This window comes from Pipistrellus hanaki (genome assembly GCF_964339955.1).
Source record: "Pipistrellus hanaki genome assembly, chromosome: 16".
Classification (NCBI taxonomy): Eukaryota; Metazoa; Chordata; class Mammalia; order Chiroptera; family Vespertilionidae; genus Pipistrellus; species Pipistrellus hanaki.
In genome coordinates this window covers 34,375,867-34,391,328 of record NC_140518.1, presented here as the reverse complement: position 1 = coordinate 34,391,328, position 15,462 = coordinate 34,375,867, and the positions used below count along the sequence as shown (strand labels likewise).

Below are 15,462 nucleotides of genomic sequence, written 5' to 3'. Positions count from 1 at the left end.
GCTCCCCTAACTTCAAAGAATGTTAGAATTGGGAGGGTTTTCAGACAGCATCTGGGCCCCTGACTGCACAAAGGGGCCTCACTGGTGGGTAATCACGTCTCCAAACTACCACCCAAGGCTAGTTCCTTTATGTTCACAGAGTGCTTGCTACATGCTTAATGAAGCATTTGAACACACTGCCTGACTTGGCAAGGGTGTCTGATGACCGTGCAGTGGGGGTCCCATGTGGGGGCTGGACTGGAGCCACCCTGTCCTGCTGGCAGAGAGGATGCCCTTTGGCACAGCTGTCTGCCCAGGTCCCGCTCAGGGCCTTCGGGCTGAATGTCTGGCCCACCAAACTTGCCCCCTTCGGGCAGGTAGTGTCACAAGAAACTTTTCTCATTACTAAGGGAAGTCAGAGGGGGAAAGCAAACAGTCATATTTCCTGACTCTATGATATCTAAGGTGATTTTGCTTGTATCCAGGCTCTGGAATATTCTGTCTACATTTAGAGTGTGGTATGGGGTATAGAAAAATCAGCAGGATCAAAGAAGTGACAATGTGAGCCTTAAAGAGTAATAATTACAGTTAGTTGGGATGAGTTGAGTCTCCAAAATTTAAACTAAAAAGCCAATACTAGTTCATGCGGGCACAGAAAAGCTCAGTAACATATTTCCTGACTGTCCAATATTTTTTTACCCAAATGCTCTGTTAATTAGACAAGCTTTTAGCTCCAGTTTTGGTCAATATCTAATGTATTAATCACAAATAGTAAATAGAGCCCCTGTCTGGGTAGCTGAGTTGGTTAGAGAGTCATTATGATAGTCCAAGGTTGCAGGTTCGATCCCTGGTCAGGGCATATATAAAACCAACCAATGAATACATAAATAAGAGGATCAACAAACTGATGTCTCTCTCTCCCAAAACACTAAACAAATAGTAAATAGAAATGAGAGCAGCACAATTAGGGTGACTGTTTTCACTGCTCATCTGCCCAGGAAGAGGGAATTAGGGTCTTCCACTAGTATGAACAAAGTCTGACATCTTAAATTTTTAGGCAAGAGACTTTATTTTAAATTTATAATAGTATATTTATTTTGTAAGAAATTAAAAATTTTAATATATTTTTATTTATTTCAGAAAGGAAATGAGAGAGAGAGGGAGAGAGAGAAACATCAATGATGGGAGAGAATCATTCATCGGCCTTCTGCAGGTTCAGTGTGTCCTGACCTGGAATCGAACCGTGACCTCCTGGTTCATAGGTTGATGCTCAAGCACTGAGCCACGCCGACCAGGCAAAAGAATTTTTTAAAAATTGGTATTGACAGCAAGTTAGTTGAAAAAAGATTAGGAGAATCTTTTTTAGGAGAATTAATGTAATAAAGTTTTGTCAATAAGCAGATGATCACTAATTATATATATTGTTTAAAAAACTTTATTTTGAAATAGTTGGTTTACTATAAAGTTATAAGCACATTCCAAAATAATCCCTATGCATTCTTTTTTTAAAAAAAATATATATTTTTTATGGATTTCAGAGAGGGAAGGATAGGGAGATAGAAACCTCAATGATGAGAGAGAATCATTGATTAGCTGCCTCCTGCATGCCCCACACTGAAGATCAAGTCTGCAACCTAGGCATGTGACCTGACCAGGAATCAAACCATGACCTCCCGGTTCATAGGTTGATGCTCAACCACTGAGCCATGCTGGCTGGGCTCCCCAGGCATTCTTTATCCAGATTTCCAAAACGTTAACATTTATACATTTTATTATTCACATTGCTTTAGCATTCTTTCTCGATACATGTAGAGAGTACATATACATATATACAAATTACACACATATACACACATTTATATTTCCAAACCATTTTAGAATTATAGATTTGATGCCTTACTCTCAGTATTCAGTATATATTTCCTAAAAACAAGGACATTCTCGCCCAGACCGGTTTGGCTCAGTGGTAGAGCATCGGTCTGCGGACTGAAAGGTCCCAGGTTCGATTCTGGTTAAGGGCATGTACCTTGGTTGAGGGCACATCCCTGGTGGGGGGTGTGCAAGAGGCAGCTGGTCGATGTTTCTCTCTCATTGACATTTCTAGCTCTCTATCTCTCTCCCTTCCTCTGTGAAAAGTCAATAAAATATATTAAAAAAAACAAACAAAAAAAAACAACAAAAAAAAAACAAGGACATTCTCTTACAAAACCTCAGTGCAATGATCAAAATCAGGAAATAATAATAAAATACTATTACCTAATTTATTTCAATTTCATCAGTTGTCCTATGAACATCCTTTATTGCAAAAGAAAAAACTTTTTCTGCCAGTCCAGCATCATTTATTGCATTTTGTCATCACTTGTCTTTGGTCTCCTTTAATTTGGAGCAGTTTCTCAATCTTTCTGTGTTTAATGACTTCAACATTTTCAAAGGATACAGGCCAGTTATTTTGTAGAATGTTTCTCAACTTGAATTTGTCCAGTGTTTCCTCACGATTAGATTGTGTGTCTGGGGCAAGAATATCATAGAAGTGAAGTCAGTCCTTCGAGGTGTCACATCAGGGGCACACTGCTTTGCCCCATGACTGGTGCTATCTCCCATTCATGAATACGTATCTTATAGGCGATGCTTGGAGATTATGAATGTATCCTGTTTAACATCCACTCATGATGTTTACCTGCATCAATTATTACTTTGATGGTTTGGCAAAGACATTTTTTATTCCATTGGTAAGATGGATGAGGAGGCGTGATTTGGTATTAGTTTGAGTACACAGATGTTTCCAGAAAATGAGTTCTAGCTAGGAGCTTATAGTTTAACCTTGCTCGCTCTCACTGGGTTTGGGTGAAAGAGAGCAGGCTACTTGTCTATATTAAAAACAAAACTAAAGAAAATCCAAAAAAACTTTGCCCCAAACTTTGACCCAGTCGGAGTTAAGCTCTGACTTCTGCAAATCGCATCTCCAGTCTGCAGGAAGTAGGAGGCTTCCTTTCAAACTCCGGGCTCCATTCCCTCTTCAGGCCTCGGGCAGAGTCCTTGCGTAAGCTGCTGGTGCGGTCACTGGCTGCTGGGGAGACAAATGCAGAGATTTCCCAGTTAAGAAGCTGGCTGTGTTTCTTTCATAATAAAAATCAACCCACCCCTAGCTGGTTTGGCTCAACAGATAGAGCGTCGGCCTACGAAATGAAGGGGCCCAGATTAGATTCCGGTCAAGGGCACATGCCTAGTTGCAGGCTCCATTCCCAGTGGGGAGCCTGCCTGTAGGAGGCAGCTGACCAATGATTTTCTCTCATTATTGATGTTTCTCTCTCTTTCCCTCTCCCTTCCTCTCTGAAATTAATAAAACAAACAAAAACACCCAGATTCTTTAGAAACTTTGATTTTTCAACCTGAATTAGGGCTTTTCAACTTTGACTGGGCCTGTGGCCCCACTGTGACTCTGAATTAGTTTGGTTTAGTGTAGACACGATTACAAGGAGAATATTTAACCCCCAAAGACTACCCATGGAATCAGAGGGTGTGCAGGACTGGATCCTGACAATAATTGATTAGGTATCTTCCATTTGTGCCCCTGCTGTTCCTACCTCTGCTTGAAAGGATTAAGAAAACTTCTTCATGTAGGTTTTCCTCCCCAAAATTTCAACGTACTCAGTGAGTTGTGAGTGTTGGTGCTTAATTCTGGTGATAGAAATGTGACAGGCCCTCCTACCATCCCATGAAGGTCACCCCATTTTTTACCTTGGCCAGAAGCCTGACTCATGGTATACCTATGTTGTAGGACCAAGCACACCCCCTACCTGACAGACTGTCACTTGCCATCTGTTACTCAACTGTTCCTCCTACCCCTGCCAGATCAAGAAATGTCACTGTCACAGCCATGTGGACACCACCCAGCCTGTCCAGCATGTCCAGCATGTCCTAAGGAGATCACAGGCAAGCTGCCGGGGCTGCGGGGTCCCTGGGCTAATCCTGCCCCTGTCTCGTTACAGCTGCCCTACGAGAAGGCCTGCAAGAATAAGCTGTTCTGTGTTGCTGAGTTACAGCTGGCCACCACCACTCAGTGAGTCCAATTTAGTCATCAGTTTCTGTAGTAAACTTCCTCCTGACTTACCTGAACCAGCCTCTCATCAGGATCAGTTGCTCATTCCCTCTCCTTCCCCTCATGGCCCACAAAGGGCTTTGCATTTATTATTCAGGCACTGGATGGGGGGTCCCTCAGCCCAGCCTGCCCCTTCTCACAGTCTGGGAACCCTCAGGGGTGGGAGGCGACCCAGTGATCAGGGGAAGGTGACACCCCATCACACCTCTGCTGCTGCCACTGCCAGCAGCACAAGCCTCAGCCGGCTCTTGTTACCTGAGCCTTGGCGGCCCTGGGCAGCTGGGCAGCCAACATCCAAGGCTTGCCTGCGCCTCGGGCCGGCCCTGGGAGCCTGGGGGGCTGAGGGAACTGGGGGACTCTGGAGGCAGGTGCGCAGAGCGCCGCCATCTTGTGGCTGTGGGCACCGCCATCTTTGAGGGCATGGCAGTCATTAGCATATTCCCTCTTTATTAGATAGACTTGCTTCCCCAGCCATCCCATAAAGGAGGCGACACAGAGATCTGCTTTCCCATTTTATAGGTTAGAGAGCAGACTCAGTAGTTGGGAGCCTGCATGGGGTCACAGGAGTCATCTGGTAGACTTGAACCCAGGTCTCTGACAACCTGGGCAATGTTATTTTCATAAGCCAGTGTCAGAGGCAAACTCTTTCCTGACTCACCTCTTAATCAAATTACTTAATTCAGTAAATGTTTATGGGGCGTCTACTCTGTGCCAAGCACTCCAGGTGCTGCAGATACAGCAGCGAGCAGCACAGACAAAGAGCCCTGCCTTCCTGACGCTTTTAGGGGGAGAAGATAACAAATGAGTAAATATTATGCTGTCAAGTTTACTATGAAGATATGAAGATAATGCAGGGCAGGTGGGAAGGAGTATGGGTGGAGTTGGGGTGGCAGTTTTAAACGAGTGGTCAGGAAAGGGCTGGCTGGGGAGGCATTTTGGTACACGCCGGAGGTAAAGGAAGGAACTATGTGGGTATTGGAAGGAAGAGCAAGTGCAAATGCCCTGGATGGGAGCGCGCCTGAAGGCAGGAGGAATGGCCCGGACAGCAGTGTGGTCGCAGTAGCATGAGGAGGGAGAGGCAATGTGTGAGCAGGGGATGGTCACTGGGGCTGCACAGGCCTTCCATGGGGCTGTTACTGGGAGCTGGAAAGCCAGAGGAATGGATGATCTTTCATTTTTCACCGGGTCATTCTTGCGGCTGTGTTGAGAACAGACTGTAGGAGCAAAGGTGGAAGCAGGGAGCTAGCAGGGGGCTCTTACAATAACTCGGGTGAGAAGGAACGGTGCCTTGGGCAAGGGTGGTAGCAGAGAAGGTGGTTATGTCCGGAAGTTAAAGCCATAGGATTTGATGACAGATTGGAGGTGGGGAGCGAGGGAAAGAGAGGGGTCTAAGAAATCTTTCAAGGCTTCAGCCTGAGCATCTAGAACGGTGCTGTCCAATTTTAATTTAAATTAAATTAAAACTTTAGCCCCTCAGTTGTACTGTGCGCATTTCAGGTGTGCAATACCCACATATGGCTATTGATACTGCACAGCACAGCGATAACCACTTCCATGACCGCCAAGTTCTAGGACAGCAGTGATGCCAACAACTGAAGTGGGGGAGCCTTTGAAAGAATGACTATGGAAGGCAGGAAGAGATCACAAGTTCGGTTTGGAACGTATGGTGGTCTTAAATGCCCTCCCGGCTACCAGTGCTGCGTGTGTAACATGGTACCGAAGGCCAGTGCTTCTAGACGTTTGCAAGACTGGTGTTTCAGATGTGCATGGCTTAGCGCTGCCCATCTCAATAGATAAGGATCCAATTCAAGGCTTTTGAATACTTTGGAATCCAGTCTAACAAGCAAGCACAACTGCTTCCAACAGGGAATTAATGAAACCAAGCACTGCCCTCTGGGCCAATCTGTGTGAACTAAGAGACATAGCACACACAGCTGGCCCTACATCACCCCCTAGTGTACATACATAGCAAGCACTATCTTTTTCTCCCCAAGATTATTGTCAAGCCTAATCTTTAGCATCCAAACACTTCAGTGGTTTTTGACCTTGTGGACACAGATCTCGCAAACAATCTAAGGAAAACTACAGACTCTTCTCCCTAGAAGATCACGTGTGCACACATCCGTGTTTGCATTCGGGGCCTCTGAAACTGTCCCTGTTAAAATAGTCTGACAACTCTCAGATCTTTCCTGGGTTCTGGAACAGTGCATCCAACTCACATTTCAACACCTCTACCTTGAACACCTCTCATCGTGTCCCAACTCTGTTGACTTCGTCTGCCCTTCCTCCTGTGGTCTCTCCCTCATCAGCCATCCAGGCTGTAACCTTGGAGGTCATCCTTGAGTCCTCTCTCCCCGTGCTCTGCTCACAACCTCAGCCTTACCATCTCTGGTTTCTACCCCTTCCCTCCATCTCAACCACTACTGTCTTATTTCAGACATGTGCCATCCCTCAGATGGATCTCCACAGCAGGCTGGCTCTGACCCTCTCTCCCTCCAATCAATCTTTCCTCTTTTCAGCTGTGATAAAAACAATACAACAAAGCACACGGTTTCTTCCCAGAGCTACATATCCCGTCTTTGACTATGTCAGATGGTGGAAAGTTTTCTTTGTACTGGTGACACATTTTCCTACAGATTTCAATTACTGGTAGTTATTCTGCACTTTGGGGCCCCAATGCACCTCAGCAGACTGAAGGAAACTCCCACAGAGCCCCAAGTCTTCTCTTCACCTGGTTTAAACCAAAGCCTTTACATGAGAAGGGGCTGAATGACTTTGTGGGAGGGAAAGCTAAGGCCAGGAAAGGGGCAGGGATGGAGTCTGTCTCACACGCCACTGTTACTCTAGCGTTGAGTAGGGTATCTGGCACAGGGAAGCTACTCCATAAACAGATGTGAAATGGATGGATTTGTGTAAAGGAGTGCCTTGTCTACGGTCACAGAGAATTGGTAACAGAAAGAGGATTTAGATCCAATTCTCCCAATTCCTTTTTGAGGTTGCTAGACCTTAGGCAAATTAGTGAGCCTCTTTTGGTTTCTGCTTCCTTCTCTATAAGATGAAGAATAACCATCCTATTTCATAGGATTATTATGAGGATAAATTGAGCATGTGAAGCATTTAGCACAGACCCTGGCACATGGAAAGGACTAAATAAATGGTAGCCATTATTATTATATCACACAGCAACTGAGGTGGGTGTGGAGGTCCAGGTGTTTGCTTATTTTAAGGGGGAAGAAAATCTAGGCTAAATGTATCCTTTAGGCCAGTGTTTCCCAAAGTGTGGTACGAGTACCCCCAGGGGTACGGGAAGAGTTTGGTTGGGGTACGCGTTGCACCGGAGTTTGGTGGGGACATGCACTGCACCATGTTTAGCTGCGCCTAATTGTACGTTCTCATGAGTACGAGGGGGACTCAGCGTTACGAAAATTATAGAAGGGGTACACATATGTCAAAAGTTTGGGAAACACTGCTTTAGGCAATTTATCTAAGAAGTTAGTTGAATGTGCTATTGCATTGCATCGAGGATTTTACAGAATAATAAACTGCTAACGCTTATCTACTTGCTGCCCTGTGCAGGACGGAATTGGTGGTGGGTGTCACAAAGGAGCTGACAATGAACATCAGCCTCACTAACTCTGGGGAAGATTCCTACATGACAAACATGGCTTTGACTTACCCGAGGAACTTACAGTTTAAGAGGATACAGAAGGTAACTATGACAGCAGTTTTGGGAAACATGCCACTCATGGCTTTTCCTCCCTGCATACTCTTTTTTTTTTTTATGGCAACCTCCAAACTACCTCCAGCCTCATCTTGGTCCCTTCAATAAATGATTTAAATTAATGGGAGTGGCTCAGTGGTTGAGTGTCAACCTATGAAACAGGAGATCATGGTTCGATTCCCAGTCAGGGCACATGCCCAGGTTGTGGGCTTGATCCCGGTAGAGGACATGCAGGAGGTAGCCGATCAATGATCCTCTTTCATCACTGATGTTCCTATCTCTCTCTCCCTCTCCCTTCCTCTCTGAAATCAATAAAAACATACTTAAAAAATAAATTAACTGGATGAAGCCCCTCCATCCAACTACATGCCATGGAATCCAGTCATGCCATTCTCTGTTTCACAAACCTTCGATGCTGTCATTTTGCCACACAATCACTCCTCCCTGCCTGCAGCTTTCCTTAACCCAGGTTCTGAGAGAGAAATAATCTCTAATAAGTTAGCTGGGACTAAAATGTAAAGTCTGCCCTGCCATTCATCAGCCTGGGATTGCAGACAGGAAGCCAGCTGCAAGATACTAGGAAACGGTAATGTTGCCAAGGACACCCTGCAGCTATAAAGTATCATAACATTGAGCAATTGTGTTCTCTAAAGTCTTTGGAAATCAGAAACTTTGCTGCTTGAAGTTGTATCTGTAATTATGGAACCATCTCAACCTTGCCTGGAGAATCTGTCACTTTGACAAGGAGAAGCAGTCTCTATCCTTCTGAGGTACAGAGCTGCACATACAGCATTTCTGGACAAAACTGTCCACATCCATCTGAATAGTTCCCAAGGACATGGGTCCCTGGGTCCACTCTACAGTGCAAACCTGATGCTGGTGACCCTTTTACACACAGCCCTGATTTTTAACTTATCGAAACACTGCCTCATTTATATCTCACCTCACCACCCTTCCCCGGAGTCCTTCAGTAACTGTCTTTCCCTTTGGTAAGACACACCAGTGAAGTTTCCCTCTATAATGAATCAACAAACCTGGCTTTGTCAGACTATGGTCTTAGGCTATTCGGGCTAAGACAACATCCATTATATGGAAAGAATGAAATGACCTCCTAAGCATCCAGAATGGAACTGGTGATGCACCCTCCGTGGGAGAATTTAGAAAATAGTAGTTAAAAAAAGAAAAAGAAAGAAAAAAAAAGTAGTTGCTCAAACCATTCTCTGTATTCAGTGGTCCAGATGAGGAACCAGGATTGAAAAGGGCAGCATGGTAGTTCTGGGCTCATGCTCGCCTTCCAGTCTATCTCAGTATGTGAAATTTGCAGTGGCCCGAGGCGCAATTCAAATGTCTCCTTCCCTATAAAGACTTTTTGTCCAAGGTGAAATTCATCTTTCTCTCCTGCTGTTCTATGCACCTCTCTCACAGAACCACTCCTTAGGCCTTGTATTTAAATTCCTCAACCATCTACCACTGAGCCCTCCTGACCCGCTTGTTAGTAGGAACTAGTTTCAATTGTGAGGAAGTCAGGGACCAAGTCTGATTTGTGTCCTCAGCTCTGGGCAAAGTGTCTTGAATGTGAAAAAAAAAAAAAAAAAAAAAAAAAAAAGAGCAAATGATGCTAAATTGGTGTGAGAAAACTGCTCTTCTTTTTTGCCTTTTAAAAACAGTCTTTTCTGTGTTAACAGCCTCCTTCCCCAAATATTCAGTGTGATGACCCTAAGCCAGCTGCTTCTATCCTGGTCATGAAGTGCAAGATTGGTCACCCCATACTCAGGAGGGCATCTGTGAGTGTTTTGATTGGCTGACTTGTCTTACTACCCTAGCGTTGGTAACTTCTACTTTTTAGTCTCATTGGAATCTCAGTTGTGGTCCCATGCTTCCTTTCACTGTACAGTCAATCTATAGCGTGCTTACAACTGCCAAGTCCGCTCTGAAAGTAGGGAGAGGTGTGTGGGGGAATACAGCCAGACAAATTGTTGGCTCACCACAGAGTGAAATAGCAGGTAGTATGGAGGGGTCATCAGACCCAAAGTTATTAGTCCTGAGCTGAGTGCCTGATTCTTTGTGCTGTAAGAATCTCAGGAATGTGTGCTCTGTTGTAAAGAGGAATAAGGTTACATGGAATAACAAATGTGGAAGCCTGCTATGATACAAAAATGTGAGCAATATAAATTATTTCTCAGGTCTGTCTTGTTAGTAGGAAGTAGTTTAAATTGTGAGTGGTATAGAGAAGAATGAAGTGACTTTGTTTTCTCTCTCTTTTTTTTCAAAATAGGCAAACTTTTCAGTAGTTTGGCAGCTAGAGGAGAGTGCCTTTCCAGACAGGACAGCTGACATCACTGTGACAGTCACAAAGTAAGTAGTGTCGCCGAAACCGGTTTGGCTCAGTGGTAGAGCATAGGTCTGCGGACTGAGGGGTCCCAGGTTCGATTCTGGTCAGGGGCATGTGCGTTGGTTGTGGGCACATTCCCAAAAGGGGGTGTGCAAGAGGCAGCTGGTCGATGTTTCTCTCTCATCGACGTTTCTGGCTCTCTATCTCTCTCCCTTCCTCCTCTCTGTAAAATATCAATAAAAATATATTTTAAAAAACAAACAAAACAAAGTAAGTAGTGCCTGTGCCACAGCAGACCCAGGCTATGCCTGGAAGAAACCTCCCTCCCACACGCCGAGAAAGGAACTTCAGTGAGCCCAACGAAGGCACCTGTGGCCCGTGGTTAGCAAATATATCTGAAAGTCTTTCATTGACACACAAAGTAGAACTATGGTATAGTCTGGTAAAATGAGCCTTGACTGGAGTTCTAATTCTGGTTCATTTAATTTTGGGGAAGCTTTTGCCTGCAAAACCTCTATGTTTGGGGGTAGGATGGGATACGATGTTGGGAAAGGGTTCTCAAATAAGGGTGATTCTGCCCCTCAGGGGCAATACCTGAAGATATATATTTTTTTAAAATATATTTTTATTGATTTCACAGAGGAAGGAAGAGGGAGAGAGACAGAAACATTAGTGCTGAGAGACTCATTGACTGGCTGTCTCTTGCACGCCCCACACTGGGGATCGAGCCCGCAGCAACTGGGCATGTGCCCTGACCAGGAATTGAACTGTGAGGTCCTGGCTCATAGGTCGATGCTCAACCACTGAGCCATGCCGGCCAGGCCACGTGAAGAAATTTAATATACACAACTTGGGGGGCCCTACTGGCATCTAGCGGGTAGAGACCAGGGATGCTGCTAAATGCTACAATATATAGGACAGCCTCTCACAACGGATTATCTCGCCCAAAATGTTAATATTGTTGAGGTTGAGAAATCCTTCTAAATCACTGTTTCTCAAATCTGGACTTCTAGCAACTCTTCTGCACTCTGCTTATTTCCAAGAGTCTTTTCTTATCTGACCCCTGATAACCTTGGGAAGCAAAGGTATAGAAGCAGCCATATGTACAAAGCAGGTGTGCTGTGCACTAACACTCTTATTTCTTAGTGCCAATGAAAGAAGCTCTCTGGTCAGAAAGACCCACAGACTTCACTTCAGGCATGCCTTCATTGCAGTTCTTCCCAAGTAAGTACCTCCAAGCGGCCAACACCTGGGGGATAGTTTTGAGCATTCTCTTTTGTGGGTGGAATTGGTGGGCAGGCTGGGTATGGGTACTGCCTTTCGGTGAGTGGAGGCTGCTTAAAACCCAGGCTCCCATCAATCTCTAGGACACTAACAGTTGGTTCCTAGAAACGCACGGTAGTAATCAAAGTAGTAATGTCAACTGGTCTTGCTACAAAAGGGTCCTGACATGATGTTAAAAAGGGAAGGAGCGGGCTGTAGGGTTGAAAAGGAAGGAAGGAGAAAAGTAAGACCACTTTGAAGAATGATATTAGATAAAGAACCAGCCCAAATATACACTATTCAAATATTCTGCCTGCTAACTGCCCTACCACCAATTTATATTTTGATATTTAGCTTTGATTCCTCTTAAGGATCTGGTGCCCTCTGTCATGGTGTACCCAACTAGTAGCATTCAGGTTCACTTAAAACAAGGGGGCCTCGAGGCCTAACACGTGTCCACTCATTTGCAGACCAGCAGTGATGTACATCAACACAAGCCAGGGGCTTTCTGACCACAAAGAATTCTCCTTCAATGTAAGTGCTTAGCATTTATTATTGCAAAGCTACAAGTGGCAAAGCAACACCAACTCTGACTTCCTACTCTTTACTCTGCAGATCCATGGGGAAAATTTCTTTGGAGCCGAATTCCAGCTGCAAGTCTGTGTTCCAATTAAATTACAAGGGCTCCGGCTTTTAAGAGTGAAGAAGCTGACCAAGACTCAGGTACTTTGAGGCGATTCTTGACTCTATCACGATTGCAACTCTTTTCAGAGTGACTACAGAGTCTCAAAGATATAAAAACTAGAGTTCTAGAAAAAGAGTAAAAACAAGATTAGTTAACCCGAGAACACATTAGGAGTAAATTATCCAAGTCATGTTCAGAAGGAATATCAACCAGCCATCTCTTAAAGCAATATGTTTACTACCCTTGATAACAAATAAGCAAAAACTCACAACTTTTTTAGTAGCCATGGAGACATTTATTTTCCTGTTGAAAATTGTTAAATTCTACTTCTCTGTGACTGGCAAATGAGCTTGATAAATATATGGCGTTTCTTGCATGTCTCCCTATAAACTGTCTACCATCTTCCTTTTCTCTCTCCCTCCATTCTGTCTTGGTCTCTGCTTTGCTACAGTCCCTATGCTCTCGGCTGACTCCTGAGCTGTAGTATGGTTCCCAAAGCCAGCCTGCCAATACCTATAGGCTCTGATTAGTAGGACAGCTGAGACCTTGGGCTGAATTTTTTTTTCCTGAAAATTTTCCCCCTTAGGCTACATAAAGTGTCAAGGCTCAAAATGAAAATATGGAAACCTACAGAATAGACTCTGCTGACAGAAAGAGGGCTTAAAAGTTATCAACACTTGTCCTCGTGTGTAGTTTATTTTTAAAGAATGTTTGTTGTTTAAAGATTTCCACAAACATTTCAGTTTCCACTTGGAAACAAAACTCTTGTTTGAAAAGCTGATTAGAATAGGAATTTCACCCTTCCCTGGGGATAGAGATGGAAAACAACGCTGGGGACATTCTCTCCCGCTTTGGGGCGGTCAGGCACCTGTGACTTACTTAAAAAGACTGTGTTGGCAGAGCAGGTCGGTGGCAGAGCTGAAGTTCAGCATTGTCTGATGGAAATGTTCGATGCTTTTCTTTATTTGCTTCAAGGCAGCGGTGTTACATTTCTTCTTGAAGACCATTTCCTTCAGAATCTTATCTGTGAGGTAGTGCAGCCAGAGCACGTTGCTGTAAGGGTGGTATTCACCCCAGCAGTTGTTGTTCTCCTTCTTCATGAGCCTGTAGATCTCAAACTGGTAGTCACCTTCACCTGTAAAAAGGCCCTCATCCATGGAAATGTCACAGAAAACCACCACCCCGTCCCGCTCCAAGCGTGACAGGGTGTAGTCAATGATGTTGACCTGCAGCCCGCAGGTGGGGATAGCGCCCGTCTTCCCGCTGAGGGTGTAGTGGACTTCCTTGAGGCTGGTTTTCTTTAGGAGCACGTTCCCCCAGTGCAAGTCTCGGTGCTCAAAGTGCAGCGATGCCTCCGCAACGGCAAGGGATGCGGTGATCTGGTGTAGAATGCTCTTCGCAGTAGCTATGGAGGACAGCGTCTTTTTCCTTTGCTCTAAGTCAATTCCTCCAAATTCAAATTCAAGTATAATGAAGAGCTGGTCTCGGCCGAAAAAGTCAGGCCGGTCATTTGCAGACCCTTTGGTTGAGTGATAGTGATCCCAGGCTTTGAGGAGCAAGGGCGGGTAAGGTCCACGCACACAGTGCACTGAGTTCAGCCCAATGAAGCCTTCCGTGCGGTGGCACACGGCACCAGACAGGAGGCTCAACTCTTTGGAGATGATGATCTCTGGAAGGATCTCCTCAAAAGTTTTCTGCTGGGCTCCGTTGACTAAATCCGGCCCTTCAATGGCGATGATTTTTAGGGCTACTGGTGCACAATCATCAACTGTTTGGAACACTTCCCCAAACACTCCTTCCCCGATCTTCTCGCAGCATTCCAGTCTTTCCGTGGAAAGGCAAGAGCTAAAGGGGATAGGACCCTCCTGGTTGCATTCCCTATAAACCTTTTCAGCATCAGATGCCTTTTGGTCTGCGACACGTGGCGTCTTTAAGGGGGTTAGCAAATACATGGAAGAGGAGTGCCAAGGGGATGGAGCACTGCTTGTCTGGTTCAGGACGGGAGAGTTGGGATATTCCGATATGAAGGACCCCGAGGGAGAGCTGGTGGTGGCGCTGTTGCACACGTCTGACACCGCAGTCACGATCTTCTTCTTGTGGAAACTGAAGGAAGCCCTGGCTTTGGTCCAAGAACAGTCATTCTGTAACTGAGTCAGATCCTGGGCAAGGAATGAATCTTTTCCCATCCTCTGGCCCTTTTTAAACGGGTTGTAACGGAGGAGAGAGGTTTCTACTGCCTCCTGGTGTTTCCTTTTCTGGCTCTGCCCAGTTCTCTCAGGCCTGTAGGTTTTCCCAGGTCTTTTACGGAGCTTGCAACCACTGGCCTCATTTTCTGTCTGGACAGCCCCTGGAGCCCCAGTTTCTTGACAAGAGACCTTGTCTGTGACCCTCTTCTTTCCTATCCTTGATAAACCTGGGTTCTCCAGCCTCTTCCCCATCAATTCCCTTTCACAGCAGGACTCCCTCCTATCCTTCGTACCAGTCCCAAACTCAGAAACCTCCGGGTTTCCCGAGTCCATAAGGCTAAAGAGAGCTGGCGTGAGGCTTGAACGAGCTTGGCGGGCCAATCTGGTGAGCCTGCCTCGGCCTGTTGCTGCCTCCTGGGAGCAGGAACCAGGTGCTTGGTCCAGAGAGGTGGCATCCAGAGAGACAGGGGGGCCGGTACCTATGACACTGTCTCCTGGCGCTGGGGACCCAGGACCGGGGCCCGGAGAAGCTGGGGGACTAAACAAGGAGGCACTGGTGCCCAGCTGGCCGCCGTCGCTGGGCTGGCTGCACACACTGAGGTCCGGGCTGAGGCGGCCCGGGCTGCCGCCGGGGAAGGGCGGCGGCGGGCCTAGCGGGCTGCAGGGGGTGCTGCACTTCCGCGGCGGCCGCGCTCGCAGCCTCAGGCGCCTTGGCGTCATGGTCAGGCTCGGCCGGGCCTTGGAGACTCGCCCGCCGGCTCGCCTCCGCCGCCGACCCACCTCGCAGCAGAAGTCGGGGTCATCAGAATCTTCGGAGGCGACAGACGGCGAGGGGTCGTCGCTGCTGGCGTTGCTGCTACTGGTGCTGCTGAAGAAACGCTTTGAGTCTTGAGGCGCGAACCACTGCGCGCCCGCCCGGCCCCGCGGTCCCCGGCCGCCCACAGCCCCGTACGTTCGTAAGAGCCGGTTCCGGGGTCGCGGGGCTAGCTCCGCCATGGCTCGCACCCGCCAAACTGTTCAAATGCAAGCATCGCGAGACTTCTGGAGGACGTTGACGTGACGCAGACACGCCCACCGGCCGGCCGGCACGTCGGGTCCTAGCGCCCCCCTCTCCTGCGCGCATGCGTATCACCACGGGCTTGCGGGTTTGGGCGCAGGGTGCTTGACCACGGCGTCCTCATTCGTCGCGGGGATGGC

General features: G+C 46.6%; 2 protein-coding genes across 10 annotated transcripts in view; one reads left to right on the top strand and one right to left on the bottom strand.

Moving 5' to 3' along the window:
• ITGAE (integrin subunit alpha E) overlaps positions 1-15,462 on the top strand; it is a 91,083-nt gene that overhangs the window by 36,930 nt on the left and 38,691 nt on the right. For all 8 annotated transcript variants that reach the window (XR_014793062.1, XM_084862851.1, XM_084862853.1 and 5 more), the window contains exons 20-26: positions 3,969-4,039; positions 7,655-7,787; positions 9,485-9,583; positions 10,075-10,154; positions 11,278-11,355; positions 11,865-11,928; positions 12,010-12,117. Coding sequence is in view for 7 of the 8 variants with exons in the window: in XM_084862851.1 (XP_084718977.1) it covers positions 3,969-4,039; positions 7,655-7,787; positions 9,485-9,583; positions 10,075-10,154; positions 11,278-11,355; positions 11,865-11,928; positions 12,010-12,117 (633 nt within the window). In the remaining variant the exon portion in view is untranslated. The remainder of the gene's footprint in view (positions 1-3,968; positions 4,040-7,654; positions 7,788-9,484; positions 9,584-10,074; positions 10,155-11,277; positions 11,356-11,864; positions 11,929-12,009; positions 12,118-15,462) is intronic.
• HASPIN (histone H3 associated protein kinase) lies at positions 1,439-15,308 on the bottom strand. Of its 2 annotated transcripts, none has more exons than XM_084862925.1 (2): positions 12,959-15,308; positions 1,439-3,046 (listed from the first exon to the last, which is right to left on the bottom strand). In XM_084862925.1, the coding sequence occupies exons 1-2, from the start codon at positions 15,259-15,261 to the stop codon at positions 3,037-3,039; spliced, it is 2,313 nt and encodes a 770-aa protein (XP_084719051.1). In that variant the 5' UTR covers positions 15,262-15,308; the 3' UTR covers positions 1,439-3,036. The 2 variants fall into 2 exon arrangements, with proteins under 2 accessions (XP_084719051.1, XP_084719052.1); XM_084862926.1 differs by having other exon boundaries at positions 1,439-3,043.

Coding starts and splice junctions, on each gene's coding strand:
- HASPIN (XM_084862925.1), bottom strand. CDS start 15,261: ATGGCGGAGCTAGCCCCGCGACCCCGGAACCGGCTCTTACGAACGTAC.